The 18365-nt window shown below is 39.0% G+C and overlaps 1 protein-coding gene across 1 annotated transcript in view; it reads left to right on the top strand.

The window, feature by feature from the left end:
* Nucleotides 1-18365, top strand: part of DNAH5 (dynein axonemal heavy chain 5) — a 205660-nt gene that overhangs the window by 145018 nt on the left and 42277 nt on the right. Inside the window, exons 59-65 of the mRNA XM_022581405.2 lie at nucleotides 394-597; nucleotides 4211-4390; nucleotides 7557-7694; nucleotides 11565-11700; nucleotides 12282-12598; nucleotides 13734-13889; nucleotides 14786-14968. Of these exons, the coding sequence (XP_022437113.2) occupies nucleotides 394-597; nucleotides 4211-4390; nucleotides 7557-7694; nucleotides 11565-11700; nucleotides 12282-12598; nucleotides 13734-13889; nucleotides 14786-14968 (1314 nt within the window). The remainder of the gene's footprint in view (nucleotides 1-393; nucleotides 598-4210; nucleotides 4391-7556; nucleotides 7695-11564; nucleotides 11701-12281; nucleotides 12599-13733; nucleotides 13890-14785; nucleotides 14969-18365) is intronic.

The raw sequence follows: 18365 nt of genomic DNA, 5'->3' as shown, positions 1-18365 counted from the left end.
AACTAATGAGTAAAAAAAAGCACTGCAAATTCTGGAGTTTTCCTGGTTTAGAATCCCTGGAATCTACTTAAGTGCTGACGATTCTTTTCCTTTCAGATAAGTTTTTTTCTGAGGCTAAGTTGTCGTTACAATTTTAGAGAAGTCACAGCTCCTTATCTGCTCGAGAACACGCCTCTCACTATATCTCCTTTGGTTGTCACTTTGAATTGTAAAAATGTGAACTTTGGGGGATGTGTGGTTTTTCTTGGGGATTAAATATGCATCTAGCTCCCATGACTGCATCAAACTTAAAAATGCTTTCTTTCCTCTGTTGAAGTAGTAGCCTTCAGAGAGTAAAGGTTTGTTTTCACTTATCTTGTCTGAGATTGGGTGATGACCTCCTTTCCTCCCCAGACCATCAAGCCTTCTGACATTGCTACTGTCCGCACGCTGGGCCGACCCCCACATCTCATCATGAGGATCATGGATTGCGTGCTGCTGCTGTTTCAGAGGAAAGTCAGTGCAGTGAAAATTGACCTGGCAAAAGGCTGTACAATTCCTTCCTGGCAGGAATCTTTAAAACTGATGACTGCAGGAAACTTTTTACAGAATTTACAGGTTGGTGGTTCAATAATGATGGGCTAGGAGGGGACTCAGACTTCATTAGAGTATCTGGGTTCTTTAATAGAAGACGTTTCTGAAGAGAATCTACCCTGTGGACATATTTTTAACTTACTAATTTTTTTCATCTTTATTGGGGTATAATTGATAAATAACACTTTTATATAATTAAGGTGTATGACTTGATGTTTTGATATATGTTAGTACATTGTGAAATGATTTCACCAAAATCCATCCACTAAATCCAATAAATAGCCAATTAAATATCCATCACCTCACATAATTACCATTTTTTCCTTTTTTTTTGTGGTGAGAGCATTTAAGATCTACCCTCCTAGCAAATTTCAAGTAAACAATACAGTATTGTTAACGATATTCACATTGCTGTACATTAGGTCCCCAGGACCTTCTCCTCTTGCATAAGTGACCCTTGACCAACATCTTCCCCTTTCTTCCTCCCCCCAGCTCCTGGCTACCACCATTCTACTCTCTGCTTCTGTGAGTTTGACTATTATAAGTGACACCATGAAGGCTTTGTCTCTCTCTGGCTTATAGCACTTGGCATAATGGTCCATCCATGTTGTCACAAATGGCAGAATTTCCTTCTGTTTTAAGCCTGAATAATATTCTACATACATATTTTCAACTTATATTTACGTATTTTTTCAGAGTAGAATTTCTCTTTCAAATATAAGACATTGTAAGTATTAGAGCTTTTCCTGGCAGATTTTAGGCATATTAAAACATCAGCAGCAGCATATTTCAGTAAAAGTTAAAAAAATCATTTTAAGGAACCTAAACATATGTGCATATATTATTTGCATATGAGTACATATATATTTTTATTTCACAAGTCTCAATTGTAATTTTTTGAGTATTAACTTGCATCTTTTAAATTTTATTATGAGGTAACATTTACTTATGATAAAATGCACAAATTTAAAGTGTATATTGTAAATCAACTACACTCCAATATAAAATAAAAATTTAATTAAAAAAAGGGTATAGCTTAATGAATATTTACATATGTCTATACCTATTAATGAACACTGAAATCAAGATTTGTATTTCCAGACCCCAGCAATCTCTTTTGTGTCCCAGTAATCTCCCCTAAGATAAACATTATTCTGACCTTTATCCCAATAATTAGTTTCATCTGTTTTGAAATTTACGTACATGAAATCATATCATATGAACTCTTGTTTTGACCTCTTTCGTTCAACACATCTGTGAGATTCTTTCTTATTGTTGCACAGGACGGTATTTCATTTTTTCATTGCTACACAGCTTTCCAGTAGATGAATATGCAATAGTGTGTGACAAATGTTTAACAACTGGTTCTCTGGTGAGAAAGAAGAAAAAGCTCTGATTTGTAGTGTTTGCCAATTTTCATAGTGTAAATATCCCCACAATGGCTGATTTCAAGCTACCAAAATAATGTTGCTGAAGGTAGAGTTGGGAAGAGGTACATGGTAGCATGCTGTGATAAGGTAGGCCCACTGGGTAGATAACAATAAATGTAAATGACCTCAAAAATGTAGATAGTAAAATGTAGCAAAATAATTAGAAGGTGATGACTTTTGACTATACATTATTTTTGTTCAAAATAACATTTAATTTTAAGCTTTTATAATTTAATTTTAAATAATGGCTGTATTTAACAAGTCTGTAAAATTTCTGAAAATTTAGTAATCGTTTCTCATAAGTTTATATCTACCAGCACCAGCGTGAAATGCTGTAATGTGCTTTAATTTGTTTGTCCTTGTATTGTTGATGGACTTTTGAGACGTTACTAGTTTTGGTCTATTATAAATAAAGCTACTATGAATATTGGTCATTTAGTGGGCATGTTTTCATTTCTATTGGCTCTATACTCAGGAGTGGAATTTCTGGGTCTTAGGTTATACATTTAATCAGCCTTAGTAGATAGTGCCAAAGAGGTTTCAAAAATTGTTGTATCAGTTTACATACCCACAAGCAGTGTATAAGTTGCTCCATGTCTTAACCATTTTCTACTTTTAGCTATTCTGATGGGTTTGTTGTGTTGTCTTATTATTGTGGGTTAGTTTGCATTTCTCTGATGACAAATGATGCTGAAAATCTTTTCATCCGTTTATGAGCCCTTTGGGAACTCTTTGGTTAAGTGCCTGTACATTTAAATGTACAGATCTCCTGTACATTTAAATTTTTTATTATTTTGTAGAATTTATATATAAAATATGGGTAATTTGTCATTTATATGTTTGCAAATATCTTCTCCCACTTTCTGCCTTAGTTGTTCGTTCCATTAATGGTGTCTTTTGATAAGGAGATATTCTTAAGTTTAGTATAGTCCAATTTATCAATATTTTCCTTACAGTGCTTTCTGTGTTCTGTTTAGGAAATCTTTGCCCATCTCTAAGGCAGAATAAATGCTTCTGTGTTTTCTTCTGGCAGTTATATTGTTTTATCTTTAATATTTAGATCTTGAGACAACTAACTGGGAATACCCATCCCCCATCCATAACCCAAGCAGTAACTTCAGCACTGTCTTTCATTCAGTTTTTAATTTATCATTGCCCAAGTGGCTGCTATGGCCAGAGCATCTTGTGAGGTGCCTTACAGCAGCTATAACACCAAATAGCTTCTGAAACCAGTGGGCCATACAGACTCATTTCAGATAATTAAAATATAAGCCTCTGGGATGTAAGGGCCACCATGAAGGAATAACATGCTATTTGATTGGATAGGAGGTAGTGATTAATCAGACTGACCGTGTGGAATGGCAGTGATCCTTGGGTGGGGGGAAGCTTAAAAAGCGTCCACTGAAAAATGTGCAGTGGAATTGCACTTGCCTTATGTACCTGGTGCAAAGCCACTGCTCTTGGAAGCAACCTTGCTATTTGCCTTTTGTCACCACCATCCTTCTGTTGTTCCCAGATATTCTTCTGGCTTCACTATTTTTCAAGTCTCATAAAAGAAACTTGCATTTAAAGAGGTCTGGATGAAAGTGTGTTTTGCTCTGTGTTATGTATGTTCTGTGAAGGCTTATTTCTCTGAATTATTTAGGTGCTAAATTTCTTTCTACTTGGAAAATATTTAATTATCCTCAGTTAGATGATCAAACACCACTTTTCAAAGATCCAATTTCATTGTTTGGTCAGTCTTCTCTCTTAATACAAGAAGGCCCTCATAATCAATTTCTGCTACTATTTTAAAATTTTATCCCTCCAGAAAAGAACAATTATCTCATAATCTTGATAGTTCTATGATTAAAAGTTAATTCATCACCCTGAAGGCCTAATGTCCAAATTATTTTCTTCACATTTCAGGTGAGTTTAATAGAACCTCCCTCTGAATGCATTAAGCATTTGGTTGCTGCTAAATATTTATGTCTAAGTATATATGCTTTACATTTTTATATACAATGCTAAATATATGTACCATTTCATATGCCTAAATATATATGATTTTTGCCTAATAACCTGAAATATCAACAAAATATGATATCATTCATCCATTCTTGGTTTTAACAGTTTTTTTAACTGTTTCAGTGGCATTGTGAGCATAATGTGATTATGACTTCATGGAAAGAGGTATTTTGACTTTATTTTACTCCATTCCTCCATAGCAATTCCCCAAAGACACAATCAATGAAGAAGTGATAGAATTTTTGAATCCTTACTTTGAGATGGCAGACTACAACATCGAAACTGCTAAACGTGTATGTGGGAATGTAGCGGGGCTTTGTTCCTGGACCAAGGCCATGGCTTCCTTCTTTTCTATAAACAGAGAGGTGTTGCCCCTGAAGGTAAGCCTCCTCGGTGGAACTGCAGGACGTGTGCCGGCAGGGGGGTCTTTGAGTCAACTGGGCTTGTCTTTCATGCAACACAGAAGCCTCAGGTTTTATTGTACCCAAGTCCACGGGGAGAGCTAGCGATAGACAGGCCGAGCATAGGATGTTTCTTTCTTCTCTGTTATCCAACTCCAATTGGTATTGTCTGAGCCTTAAGCATGGACTCTCTACAAGGGTACTAAGTCCATTGTGGGCTGCTGGACACTTTTTTCCCCCACAGTGTCAACTTGGAAAAAAGAAACACAGGAAACTCTAGCATAGGATCCACCAACAATGTCCAAGATCTCCTGCCAGGGACTCAGGTGAATGAGGCAGGGTGGACACAGTCACTGGTGTTTGGTCTTGGCTGCAGGGACAACATAGTATTTATTCCCTCTCCCTCTCTTGTCCCTCAGGAAAGAAACTGAATATCATCCTTTATTTAAAATGATTTGAGAGCATACCAGTGTTTCCCTTTGAGTAATTGCATTTCTCAGCTTCATTTGTCCACATCCTCCCAACATTCAGTGACACTCAGTCTTTAGCAGATGGAGAGGCAAGTACCTGTCTTGAAAATGAAATACTGATGCCTCAGAACTCATACGTTATGGCTTTGTTGATTACTTTGCTTTCTGTAAGTCTGATCTTACTCAACCATCAACTAAAATCCACGTACACTTATAAACTACCCAAGGAACTTAATAATCACGCTAAAAATAATCAAGAATGAAAAGAACATAGGGATCCAGTTGCAAGTCCCATTTTATTTTCTCATTGTTCCCATATCAGGGCCATGTATTCAGTGGTGGAGGCCCTTGGGGTCCCAGGGCAACTTAAAAGAGAAGGGATTCTTTTGGCTTAGAGATTTTTAGAGCAAATAGTTGATGTCATGCTGTTGGGCATTGTGGATTTGGGAACCAATGAAGACTCCAACATAGCTCACAATCGGACATTCTGATATTGACTGAATTATAACAACCATATCCAGTGAAAAGTACAGGGCATCCTTTGCAAATATTTCCAGTGGGTAAGCATACATAAGTGTCTTTAAGGGAATTACAGTCGAATTCACAATGGGGAGTTTTTATTTTGTTGTAGTTACTTTAAATAAAATAAGCTGAAACCAGTACAAAATAATGGATGCTCTGAACAAGCCTTACATAAGAACGATGACATCTCCTCCCTTACATTCTGTACGTTTCAGGCTCCACGCAGTCCCAGGACAACATAGGTCCTACAGTAGGAAGTGAAGGGAACACAGTCAGGAGGGGGCACCTTTTACTTCTGCCTGGAACCTATGCTTCTCTTCTGAGAAGCCTGTTCTGGGAGTGCCCCCTATGTCCTTAGGAGCATCCAGCATCTGGGAGTCTTCAGTTTGTCAGGTCTCTCCTAATTGCCATTGTCAGAAAAATAAATGTAGTTATGTAGATGCTACACATTCACTGCTTAGAGGAAAGTAGAAGACAAAGAAAGGGCAGGTTATCATCGGCAGCTCTGCTCAATATATTAAGAAATACAGACCAAGAGCTCTAACTTCACTTATTCCTGGAGGGGCTTCACTTGCGAACTCCTGCTTCCCAAGTAAAGAGAGTTTGAGGACACTCCTTAAACTCCTGTGGGAACCTCTTCACCACTAATTAGTGAAGGAGACTCTTCTTTCATCTTATAATTCCTATAGACGGGCCAGGTGACTTCTAGTAGTGGGTAAACTTAAACAAATTTAATTATAAGAGTAGCAATTTAGATTCTATTCAATTTTATTCATATGAGATTTCTCCTTGGACACTTTGAAAACCAGTTAATGTTAGTTTACACAAGCAAAACATAACAATAGTAGAGTCTTAAAAATTGAACACAGATAATAAAAATAATAATATCTATTGTATTATTTAATCAAACTCTTGTTATATGCCAGGTCCCAGACTTGGGTTTTTACATATGTTATTTTATGTAATACACACACACACACACACACACACACACACACAAACACACACACACACTCACAAATCCTAGGAGGTAGTTTTTTAATATCTTAATGGAGAAACTGAGGCTTGCAGAGTTTAAGTAATCTTAATAGAGTCCTATGGCTTCTAAGGTGAGCAGCTGGATTTGAAAGATTTTATACCCTTTGAATAGTAGCTTTTGAGAGTTTCATTTAAAAAAATTCATATTATTATTATTTTTATTGGAGTATAATTGCTTTACAATGTTGTGTTAGCTTCTCCTGTAGCATGGAGTGAATAAGCTATATGTATATATATATCCCTCTCCCTCTTGAGTAAAGTCCTAGAAAATATTCAAGATCTTTGGGGCTGCAACAGTTTGACATTAGTGGGTTACTTTAGTAAGGCTTAAAGGGAGAACATTGATTTCAAATTTTTTTTTAATTCCTGCAAGCATGGACTATTTTCTACACCTCATCTTTTTCCAATATTGCTTTTGATTATGTCTTTTGAGTCTTTTTTTAGTAGCTTCCTAAAAGCAAATATTATTATTTGGTCACAGCTCAAGTATCTGTTCTTTTCTGGATGGCAAGCAATATATGCAAATGACAGGCATGCTATCAAGTCCATCACCACCCATAAAACCTAGATCTTTATATTCAGTGGTTAATCATGTTTCATCCTTTGTCTTGTTTTAACATCCTCATTAATAGTGATGAGCCCTGCTAGGCAGATGGTTCTAAATATTCAGATTTTTTTTTCTACAACTCAATATTAAAATGTTCTGTGATTTGCCTATATACATTTAATATTACAATGTTTTGATTTAGGGATTGGCAAACTATGGTCCACAGGCCAAATCTAACCCACCACCTGTATTTGTATGGCTCGTGAAATTTTAAATTAAGTACCTGAGCAATAGTCTTGATTTTGCCTCTTGGCCCCAAAAGCCTAAAATATTTACTATCCGGCACTTTACGGAAAAAAATTGCTGACTCTCTTCTAATGAATTATAATTTTCTGCCTACAGACATGTCAAGTTCATATTAAGGTTTGTTCCTCACCATGCAATTTGAGAGGAGTCTAGGGGTGGATCAAAGAACAGGTGTAACATGTGTCTGCTGAGCTCTCAGACTCCGACATGCTGGGTGTTCGGTTTGCTGCCCATCTCTTCACCCTGTGTGTGTCCCGTGCAGGCCAACCTGGTGGTGCAGGAGAATCGCTATGTGTTGGCCATGCAGGATCTGAAGAAGGCCCAGGCTGAGCTGGACGACAGGCAAGCGGAGCTGGACGTGGTGCAGGCCGAGTATGAACAGGCCATGACCGAAAAGCAGGTCACTGTCTTCTTGCCGTAGGGGTTTGGGGCGGGTGGTGACGTCACAGGCCCTCCTGGCTGTGGTCAGCCCTTCATTCCTCTCCAGCTTTCTCTCTCCAAGGGTTTGGTTTCCAGCAGGGATTCATTTAATTGATATACAATACAATACACATATACATACGTACACACACAGCACATACTCCCTCGCTAAGCCCTGGAGTTTGTTTCTAACGGACACCGAGAGGACCTTTGGTGAGAGGTCAGGATATTCAGCCAAAACAGAAGTTACTGCTGGAAGACGCATGTTCTGAGTTTCCTTATTAACGGTGAGGATAACAGCATCCTGTGCAGCATTTTTCACATATTTTTCAAATCACGTCCTCCCACTTTATCTCATTTAATATTTGAAAGAATCTTTCAAGGTAGGCAGGGTAGATATTTTTATTTTACTCTCATTTTAAAGAAGGGAACTTAGGCCCAGAGAGGACAAGAGGAGGGTTCCCAGTCATGGGCATTGGTCATAGGGCTGGATTAGACCTTGATCTTCTGATGTCTACTCGGGTCTTTCTGCTGGACCAACGTGCCTGACCACGTGGCTGTGTCCCAGTGACAATGACCACCTACAGCCTTCTCAACCTATGCATGTTTGTAGCTTTAGCACATTTCAGAATCAAGGCTCGTGTATTTCCTCTCCACTGGGCAGCAAGCTCTTTAGTTGATTTATACTCATTCCGGCTCCACTGGGGCCTCCTTCCTTCTGGTGATAGAGGCAGATTTAACATAAACCTAATGTAGCTTCAGATTTCTGGCCCTCACTTGCACAGGCCCCATGAATGCTGGGGTGACTGGGAGTTGTAGAGAGTTCTGTGGGGAGGGGAAACCAGATTATGATTGACAAGCATTTGTGTGTAAGCATTCAGATAAAACTCCTAGAGATCCCAGCGGAAAGGTACCTGAATTTCTCAATTATCAGGACTTTGTAGTGATTTCTTTCCCCAATTCTCATGACATGTTCACTTTGGTATTTTGTATTTGTAAAACTTCTTTAATGATTTTTTTAAAGTGGTCCCCAGCTTAGATAAGCATCTGGCCTCACAAAATCTGTATCGGCCTCTGAGAAAACCTGTGCTTGATAAATAAGAGCTAGATTCTCTCTGTTCTTTCCTTGATGATTATACGGAGCCCACCTCTGCCTCTTCTCAGCCCTCACTCGGCTGGATTGAGATTCCTGCTCTGTTAGTCTGTTCCCTTATAGGGGTCCCAATGAGGGAATTTAGATAAACATTTCGGTTTCACTATATGCAAGATGTATGGTATTTCCTGTTAAAGATAAGTCTCCTGAAAACAACATAAGAGCTTTTCAGAAACTTTAGAGACGTAATTATGTAGCACATATTTGGGTTTGTTATTTATGTTCTATGAAATTTACTACCATAATATGAAGAGAAAATTAACTTTGCAATTTGAGCATCTACTTTAGAAACTGTGAGGAAGACACGTTAATTTCTACCATTTAGACACTCACTTATATGAGGAAGCACTACTACATACCGTAAAAATATTTTTACAGCCTCATTTTATTATGGTTCAGTTTGAACAATTTTGCATTAGTTCGCTCAGTAAGCTTTTTTGTTTCTGAATATCCACTATTTGTTAGGTAAGCAATTATAAGGACCACATAAGAATGGCTACTATAAAGGTGTGGCTCTAACTTTAAAACTTGGATCTCAACAAATGTCAAATGTTTTTCATGAAGAAAACAAAATCTGGCTGTGTGCCCACCTGCTCCCAACATGTTGGAGTGAACTTGACCTTTAGTCATTGTATTGCTCCTTCTTTCTCCTTGGGGCTCCTTGAAGAGTCCAGGGAGTTACAGACTACAGGGGCCAGGGGAGGGCTCTCAAGTCTACAGCTCATGGTCACCACTGGCAACCTCACCACCAGGTCTGTGCAGTCCCTGGAGGGGTGTGTGTCCTGCTGCTCTGTGCACAGGGCAGTCAGCGCCTTTGCAGAGGGTCCGCTTCCACAGGGCCTCTGGGCAGCTAGTCAGACTCTGGGGCACTAGGAGACACAGGGCCGGGGACACTACCCACGGAACGCAAGGAATTCTGCACACTCCCCTAGCCAGGCTTGGAGGGAAAATCTGCTTTTCAGTCCTGTGTGCTCATTTACTTCTCTCCCATCCTCCATTTCCCAATCCCCTAAAGGAGCCTGGGTTTCCAGAAAGCAACAGCCAGGAGGGGAGGGGTTGGCCATTTTTTATTTGGCCACATGGCAGTGGGGATGGGGAACTTAGGGAGGATAACTTATTAAAAATATCTGTCATGTGAAAAGTTTGTATTAAAGGTAGGCAGAAATAAATGATGTCATATTATACTTCCAGCTGACATCTTTCTTCTTGGGGAGAAACAAACAAACAAATATGGATGGTGTCGATGTGTGGGTACACCTCTCAGCTGGGATTTTGGGTTTTCTGCATTAACTCTAGCGGGAAGGAAAACAGAGCAGACTAGAACAAACTGGAACAAATATCTTGCTTCTGAAAAACACTGTATCGTGTTATTATTACAACAGCAATTCATGTTCCTTATAGAAAATACACATAGGTAACCCTGGAGATGAAGCCTAAAAATATTTTACTCTTTATCATTTCATATCTGCACATATGCCTGATTTACATATATTTAAAATCCATGTAAAATTGTAGCAGATAATTGAGTACATACTGCTTTATAAATTGAATTTTTAGCTAATGACTGTTTTTCTTTAACTTAATGATTATTTTTCTTAATGATTATATTTTTAATGGCTTCAGAGCATTCTTGTTCACAATATACCATAATCTATGTAAATTATCCTCTATTGTTAGACATTTAGTGTATATATGCCATATGTACATTATATAAATATATATAAATATTATACATGAACTTCCAGTGACTGGTCACATAGCTAAATCTTTAGCCATATCCATTATTGTACCATAAGTATACATTTTTACAAATAGAATTAGCAGCTGTCTTTTCAACATAGAGAAATGGAACCATTTGTTTTTTGTTTTTTGTTTGCGGTATGCGGGCCTCTCACTGCTGTGGCCTCTCCCATTGCGGAGCACAGGCTCCGGACGCGCAGGCTCAGCGGCCATGGCCCACGGGCCCAGCTGCTCTGTGGCATGTGGGATCCTCCCAGACCGGGGCACGAACCCATGTCCCCTGTATCGGCAGGCGGACTCTCAACCACTGCACCACCTGGGAAGCCCCTGGAGCCATTTGTTTTTAAGAACAAAGCCCTGAGTGGCAATAGTGTGTGGAAGTCCGGTTAAAGGTCTTTTACTGACACAAGAGCAGCAGGGAGGGACCTACTAAGTCAGTGTGGCCGGAATTTGTGAATGAGCTTCAGGACTCCACAACCTGAAGATAATCTAAAGTTTCACCTAAAGTAAAAGGAGATGTGCAGTTAGGCAAAGCAGTAATGATGCTAGAACTTCAACACGAGAAATATTCCTCATTTTTAAGTAGGGATATGTATATCTTTACATTTTGTTGTGCTATGTGATATTAGCATGTATGTTGATATTTCTAATTTTTTGATACGAAAATCATAAATGATGCAAATCTCCATTATTTCTCAGTTTATTAACATCTGGGGAGGGTTTGCCCATTGACTCAGGGTCCCTCCTGAAGAATCCATCTATGTTCCATAGATAGGGCTTAAGACACAGGCTGGGCTGAGACAGACCCACAGAAATGGAATCTAATGCTTCCTGTGGAATAAGTGGCTCACATATCTCAGAAAGGAAGATAACATATGATGTTTTAAAATTATGTTTTTGAGCTCCAGGATATATTTATCTGAACAAAGGTTTTCTTCTGGTTCTGTCTGTTTTTAGACCTTGCTTGAAGATGCAGAGAGGTGCAGACGTAAAATGCAGACCGCTTCCACGCTGATCGGGGGACTGGCAGGGGAAAAAGAAAGATGGACAGAGCAAAGCAAGGAGTTTGCTGCACAAACTAAAAGACTTGTAGGTGTGTAATTCCTTTATTAATGAGATTACGTGTTGACTGTGATAGGGAGTGAGCAAATTTAAGCTTTAATCAGAATACCCATCAGCACTCTGTTACTTCAGATTCCTCTGCGTGTGCGTGTGCGTGTGTGTGTGTGTGTGTGTGTGTCCGGCTATTTCAAAAGGATGAATATTGGTCTGGCATTTAGGCAACGCTTATTAGATTTCAACCTCTTATTATCAGGTCATTTTTGAATTCTCCCACGAGTGAATGACCATATCGATCAAGGTCACTTAGAATGGAGGCTCTGTCTTCTGAGGTTTTGGTGTATCTCTTAAACTCAGAAATCACCCTCTCATATCCAACAAGAGTCAACATAACCTGGTGCTTGACTACTAGCAGCTATTACTTGGTGGACCATGTGGACTCTTTAACAATGAGCTAAGCTACTGCTATTCACAAGACACAGCAACTTGTGGTTACAATTTGGTTTCTGAAATTTAGTTTGAAAGAATGGTTGTCTTTGTTTTCATTTCTAACATTCTGCAGAATTACAGGGCTGATCACAGAGTATTTCAGTGATGTTTCGTTTTCCGTTTTAGGGGATGTGTTGTTGGCTACAGCTTTCCTATCTTATTCTGGTCCGTTTAACCAAGAATTTCGCAATCTGCTGTTAAATGACTGGCAGAAGGAAATGAAAGCCCGGAAAATTCCATTTGGAGACAATCTAAATCTCAATGAGATGTTGATTGATGCTCCTACCATTAGTGAATGGAACCTCCAAGGCCTGCCAAACGATGACCTGTCCATTCAGAATGGAATTATTGTCACAAAGGCATCTCGCTACCCTTTGTTAATAGATCCACAGACTCAAGGGAAGATCTGGGTTAAAAATAAAGAAAACCAAAATGAACTCCAGGTAATCTGGGTTTGAGTCTATTTATGCTACTAATCAATTTTAGTGCCCCAGATCAACAAGTATCTGAGAATAAAGAAATATTTCATATTTAGAAATAATTTTATTATTAATATTTAGATATTAGTATTGAGAAATGATTTCTAAAAATTGCGTTATTTGCATTCTTGTTGATCTCTCCAATGCCGTCTTTCAAAGGTTTCAGACTCCCTTCTGTTAGGGCCTAGGGCCCTCATTCATAAACAGAGCAGGGTGGAGCTATATCACACTAAGTGTACAGCACTTTATAAAGACACTTCATAATTATTCCATGATTATTTGTCACAAATATGGTGGTGGTGAGGAAAAGGCAACATTGCCATACAACCTTTACTTGCTTGTCAGTAAAAGGGAATGATGCAGTCAAATGCTCTGGAGCCTCCTTAAAAAACTAAAAATAGAGCTACCATATGATCCTGCAATCCCACTCCTGGGCATATATCTGGAGAAAACCATAATTCAAAAAGGTACATGCACCCCAATGTTCATTGCAGCACTGTTTACAATAGCTCAGACATGGAGGCAACCTAAATGGCCATCAACAGAGGAATGGATAAAGAAGATGTATATTTAAACAGTGGAATATTACTCAGCCATAAAAAAAGAATGAAATAATGCTATTTGCAGCAACATGGCTGGACCTAGGGATTATCATACAAAGTGAAGTAAGCCAGACAGAGAAAGACAAATATCATATGGTATCACTTATATGTGGAATGTAAAAAAAAATGATACAAATGAAGTTATATACAAAACAGAAACAGGCCCACAGACATAGAAAGCAAACTTATGGTTACCAAAGGGGAAAAGTGGGGGAGATGGATAAATTAGAAGTTTAGGATTGACATAAACCCACTACTATATATAAAAGGACCTACTGTAGAGCACAGGTAACTATGCTCAACATTTTGTAATAACCTATAAGAGAAAAGAATCTGAAAAAAATTATGTATAACTGAATCACTGTGCTGTACACCTGAAACTAACACAACATTGTAAATCAACTATACTTCAATTAAAAAAAGTAAATAAGGGATTGATGGTTTGCTAAGGTGAAGAATGGAAACAGTTTAGAGCAGCATTTCGATCTTGTTTCTAGATCACATCTCTAAATCACAAGTACTTCAGAAACCACCTAGAGGACAGTCTTTCTCTTGGAAGGCCCTTGCTTATCGAAGATGTTGCAGAGGAACTAGATCCAGCCCTGGATAATGTTTTGGAGAGAAACTTCATTAAGACCGGGTCTACCTTTAAGGTAGGTTAAACCTATAGATGACAATGTGCAGAATAATTACCATGAGACCAGGTAAATGTGACATAGGTGACAGTTTCTCAATAGGCAGCAATTCAAATTTGAGGCATTTGCTTTCCTCTTCTACGCTTCCTGAGTTGGGATCAAGAGCAGTCTTTTTAGGTATATCTACTTCACTTGTATAATAAAGTCCGACTCCATTGTGATGTTTGACTTTGGACAGTTTTCAAGCCCTGTCATGACCCTCTCCCCTTCCATCCCCAATGTGGGCAAGCTGATAAGAAAACGTGGGTCCACTCTCCTTTGGCACTGGTGGGAAGTTCAAATCATGCAGCTCTCTGCTCATGACCATGTCTGGGAAACTTCATCCCAGCCCCATTGGGTAACCACCATAAAACTCTAAAACAGCTTCCCCTCCCTACTCTCTCAAGTGAGGTTTTTTTTGCACCTGTTTGGGAGCTACCCTAATATTTCCAGAAAGTCTCATGTGAATAATAAACATTTTCATATCTTTTTGTTGCATGAGTGACATCATCAGTCTTGACTTCTGAACCAAGTTTTGGGTGGGGACCCATCTCACTTCTGCAGTATGATCACAACAATTTTGGTGATAAATTCTGTATATATTGTATGGTGTATATTGAATTAACTTCCTTCCTTCCCCCCTTCCTTCCCTCCCTCCCTCCCTCCCTCCCTTCCTTCCTCTCTTATTTCTATCCTTCTTTCCTTTCATCCTAGTGGCTTAAAGCCCTGTGAATGCCTAATGACCATTTCTTTTTTAGTATACAGATGATCTCTAGGTACACAGCTGTTAAAAGCAATACTGGATCCTATACAAAAAGCACACAGTAAGGTGTATCTCTGTTTTATTACTTTTAACTTTCTTTTCTATTAAAAAGGTGAAGGTCGGTGACAAAGAGGTAGATGTGATGGATGGCTTCAGACTCTACATTACCACCAAGCTGCCCAATCCAGCCTACACCCCTGAAATAAGTGCGCGGACCTCCATCATCGACTTCACTGTCACCATGAAAGGTCTAGAAGATCAGTTACTGGGGAGAGTCATTCTCGCAGAGAAGCAGGTGAGTGAAGTATGGCCCTACCGCTTTCTGCATTATGTTGCGATTTTTTCATTGACAAATATGATATGATGAAAGTTGTAATAGGATTGAGTCCCCTCCTTTAATTCCTATGTTTCTTCCATTATTAATTTCCAAGTGTCTTAAATAACTACTAACCAATTATCTACCCAGTATGTTGCATCTGCATCGCATAAATCATATAGATCATCACTTGATTTTATATAGGGGACTGGTGTGACTGTGAGACTGTCAGTCTCAGCATCATTGTTCTGGATTTATGTTACTTTATTTTTCTGAAGTTTGTTCTATTATTAATTCTAGTCACCTGTTGATTTTTAGCTTTCTAGTACACATCTAGATTTTCTTTCATTCGATTCATTATTATGCTTTTGGAATATAAAATTAAAACGTTTTACTCAGATAACATGACATTGCCAATTCTTATTTGTTATCCAAGAGAGCTCTGTGTATGTTGTGAGAAGATAGAAGTTGATGACACTAGGTTTCACTGTGCACTTTCTGAGGGCTACCGGATTCATTATGCTCTAAGCATAACTCCATATCTGTTTTCTCTCAGTGAAAAATGGCCAGTAATTTATAACATCTGTGTTCTGAGTCACCATTTTCTCCGGGGAACATCTGAGCCTTAAGGAAAGAAATCTGGAGGATTTTAATAGGACTGCTTTGGTGAAACTGCGTGAACTCTGAAAGTTGCTATTGATTTTTTTCCTGAGTTCGATGGCGATATGGAGTTTGGTTTACTTTATACCTCCCTTCTACACTGACCTAAAGAGTTATTTAGGTTAAATCTATCGGCAAAACCTTTGAAATCTGTCCCTCCCATTCTTTTCACCTTTTCTGTATGTCGTACCATGCTTGGCCTTCTGAGCCCTTCCTTATGTTTATCTCTTTCTCTCTCTCTCTTCCCCTCTTCCTTTTTTATGAATCTTCTCTGTTTACTTTTTAATTTGTTGTACATAAATCATAGAGTTATACGGTTGGAAATTGCATTAAAAGCCTTTAATCCAACTTCATAAATTCACATGGCTGGTGACCTCAGTATGGCAGGAACCGATGCTAGCATTCCTACCACAGACAGGCTGAAGAAATAACATCCTTCCAAATATCTACTTGTTTATTTTTGAAATCTCAGTAGAGGTGGTTGAGGAAGTTTAGCGCTGCCACACCCTTATTTCAGGAAGGACAGGGGTTCTTGATCAACAGCATATCTGTGGAGCCGGGGCATCCCTGAGAGTCTTCGGGCAGTATCCATTGCCCGTATTGTAGGCTCTGCTTTCACCTGTAGTGCTGGCTTCAGGTAGATAAGGGGCTTTGATAGCACTTTGAATAATATCCTTGTCCTCGGCTTTCTTACGATTCAGCTGAGATGAATACAGTCTCCTTGGAAAAAAATAATTTGGCTTCCCAGATTTTTGGTTGCCACAAAACACAGCAACAACTCCAGGACTGAGCTGTAATTGTTGCAGCAGAGTTTTAAGATGAAGTATGGGGCACTTGAAGCTCACTGGAAGATTTTGAACCGCCTTGAAAAGCCAGTCTGGATCCCAGGCCAGGCTTTTTCTTACTTCCTGGGCAAGTTGGGTGCCTTCAGACATTATTCTCTTACCATCATCTCATTATCAGAATTTGTCCCAGGCTCAAAGGAAATGATTCTCACAAAAGTGTGGTCAGAGTGACGTGACACTCATTCTGTTCTAATAGTCATTTTACCCTGAACCACGTTAGAATACAACACGTAATCTGTATTTTTTTTTTCTCTAAAGCAAAGTGAGCTGCTAGACTTATTTGTGATGGATTTTAAGTAGCCTCCTTTCTGCCAGCAGCTTTTCCTTTTGCAGCATCTTTTCTGCCCACCGTGCTCCTGAATTTGCTCACTTTGCTGAATCTTTTCAGCCTGGGTGGTGGCAAGTGGGTCTGAGTTGGTCTCTGGTGCTTTCAGGGCATTTTTTTTTTTCAGCCTGGGTGGTGGCAAGTGGGTCTGAGTTGGTCTCTGGTGCTTTCAGGGCATTTTTTTTTTTATCATCTAGCGACTCAGTTGAAAAGAGCCTATGTCTGTGCCTGTGGATACAGATCTAAAACGTTAAGTCCAAATTGTTTCTTTGACTTCAGTGACCTGGAAGTCTCTCTTACTATGATCACATCTTGGGTGATGGTAAAAATATCAATATGAAACGTTTTTGGGCCAAGGGGAGTGGCTCTTGAAAGCTAGGAAGATCCCACAGATAGGAAGTTGATGTTGGAAAGCATCTAAGAAATTCCCTAAATGTAGGGAGCATTGAAACAAATGGTGAACATCTTCAGTCAGGATGAGTTATGCCTTCACTGGTCTGTTGATTCTTCTTGTGAAAGGCAGCTTGGAAGAGTAACTTAGGATACAAGGGAAAGGCTACTCTTAGTTCTTTGAGTCCATAAATTCACCAGCTGTCCAGTGTTCTGGGAATACAGGCAGTGAGGAACCTTTTTATCATGCAGGGTCTGGTCTCATGAATGCTCAGCTGTACAGCCTGAGCAGGTTTGTTTGTTTAAGAGACAAAGGGAAACCTCAGAGCCTATGAAAGCAAGGAAGGCAGATTTTTAACTGACTCTATACTTTTCTGTGTGCTTCAAGGCAGTCTTTTTAAATGCATGGGCTGTTCAAGTTCACATGAAGGTCACATTCAATTGTTCACCTGATGTACCTGGGAGTATATTTAGACGGCCTGCTGTTGTCATCAGAAGGCGATGTATCAAGACCATTTTAAATAGGCAGCAAACCAGTAGTCCTCCGGAAACTTTCCTTTAAAGAAACCTGGTCTCTTCCGGTCACCCTCACCTTGATCCTAGAGAATAAGAAAGAATCTCAAAGAGAACTATGTACTATTTAGGAGAAAAACATTAATATCAATTAACAGCTTCTACTAGCCGCACAGTACAAAGCCTCAAGTGTCATCCTTGTTCAGAATTCCGGATGAGCAAACAGGTGTATGATTTATTTCTTCTGGAGCTGGAAGGACCTAAACGTGGTGGAACTGACATGGGAAATAACTTAATAAAGACACTAAATAGACATTGTTATCACCATTATTATTGGTGGTGGAGAAAAAATAAATCTGTTTCTGAGCTCAGTTGTTTAATCTTTCATTTTAATTACCAGTGCTAGGTACAGAGAGAAAGAATCTTTGGGAATAAAGCCTGGGTGATATGTTAAAAATGAGAATGGTGGAAGACTGTCATCTGTTTCCTTTTATTGATTCCAAAACTTTGGTTATAGTTGAAGTTTACGAACAGAAAGAATTTGAGTTTTCATTTGCATCCTTGTTGAGCCACTTAACTTTTGATCGTGTAATTAATCAATAGCACATTTCATGAAGTTGTACTGAATCACTGATGTACTTTC

Source organism: Delphinapterus leucas, chromosome 3 (assembly GCF_059928025.1).
Source record: "Delphinapterus leucas isolate spDelLeu-1000000601 "Yukka" chromosome 3, BTC_Dleu_Yukka2, whole genome shotgun sequence".
Classification (NCBI taxonomy): Eukaryota; Metazoa; Chordata; class Mammalia; order Artiodactyla; family Monodontidae; genus Delphinapterus; species Delphinapterus leucas.
Note: the sequence above shows the minus strand (reverse complement) of the source record. Positions and strands in the feature narration are given on the sequence as shown.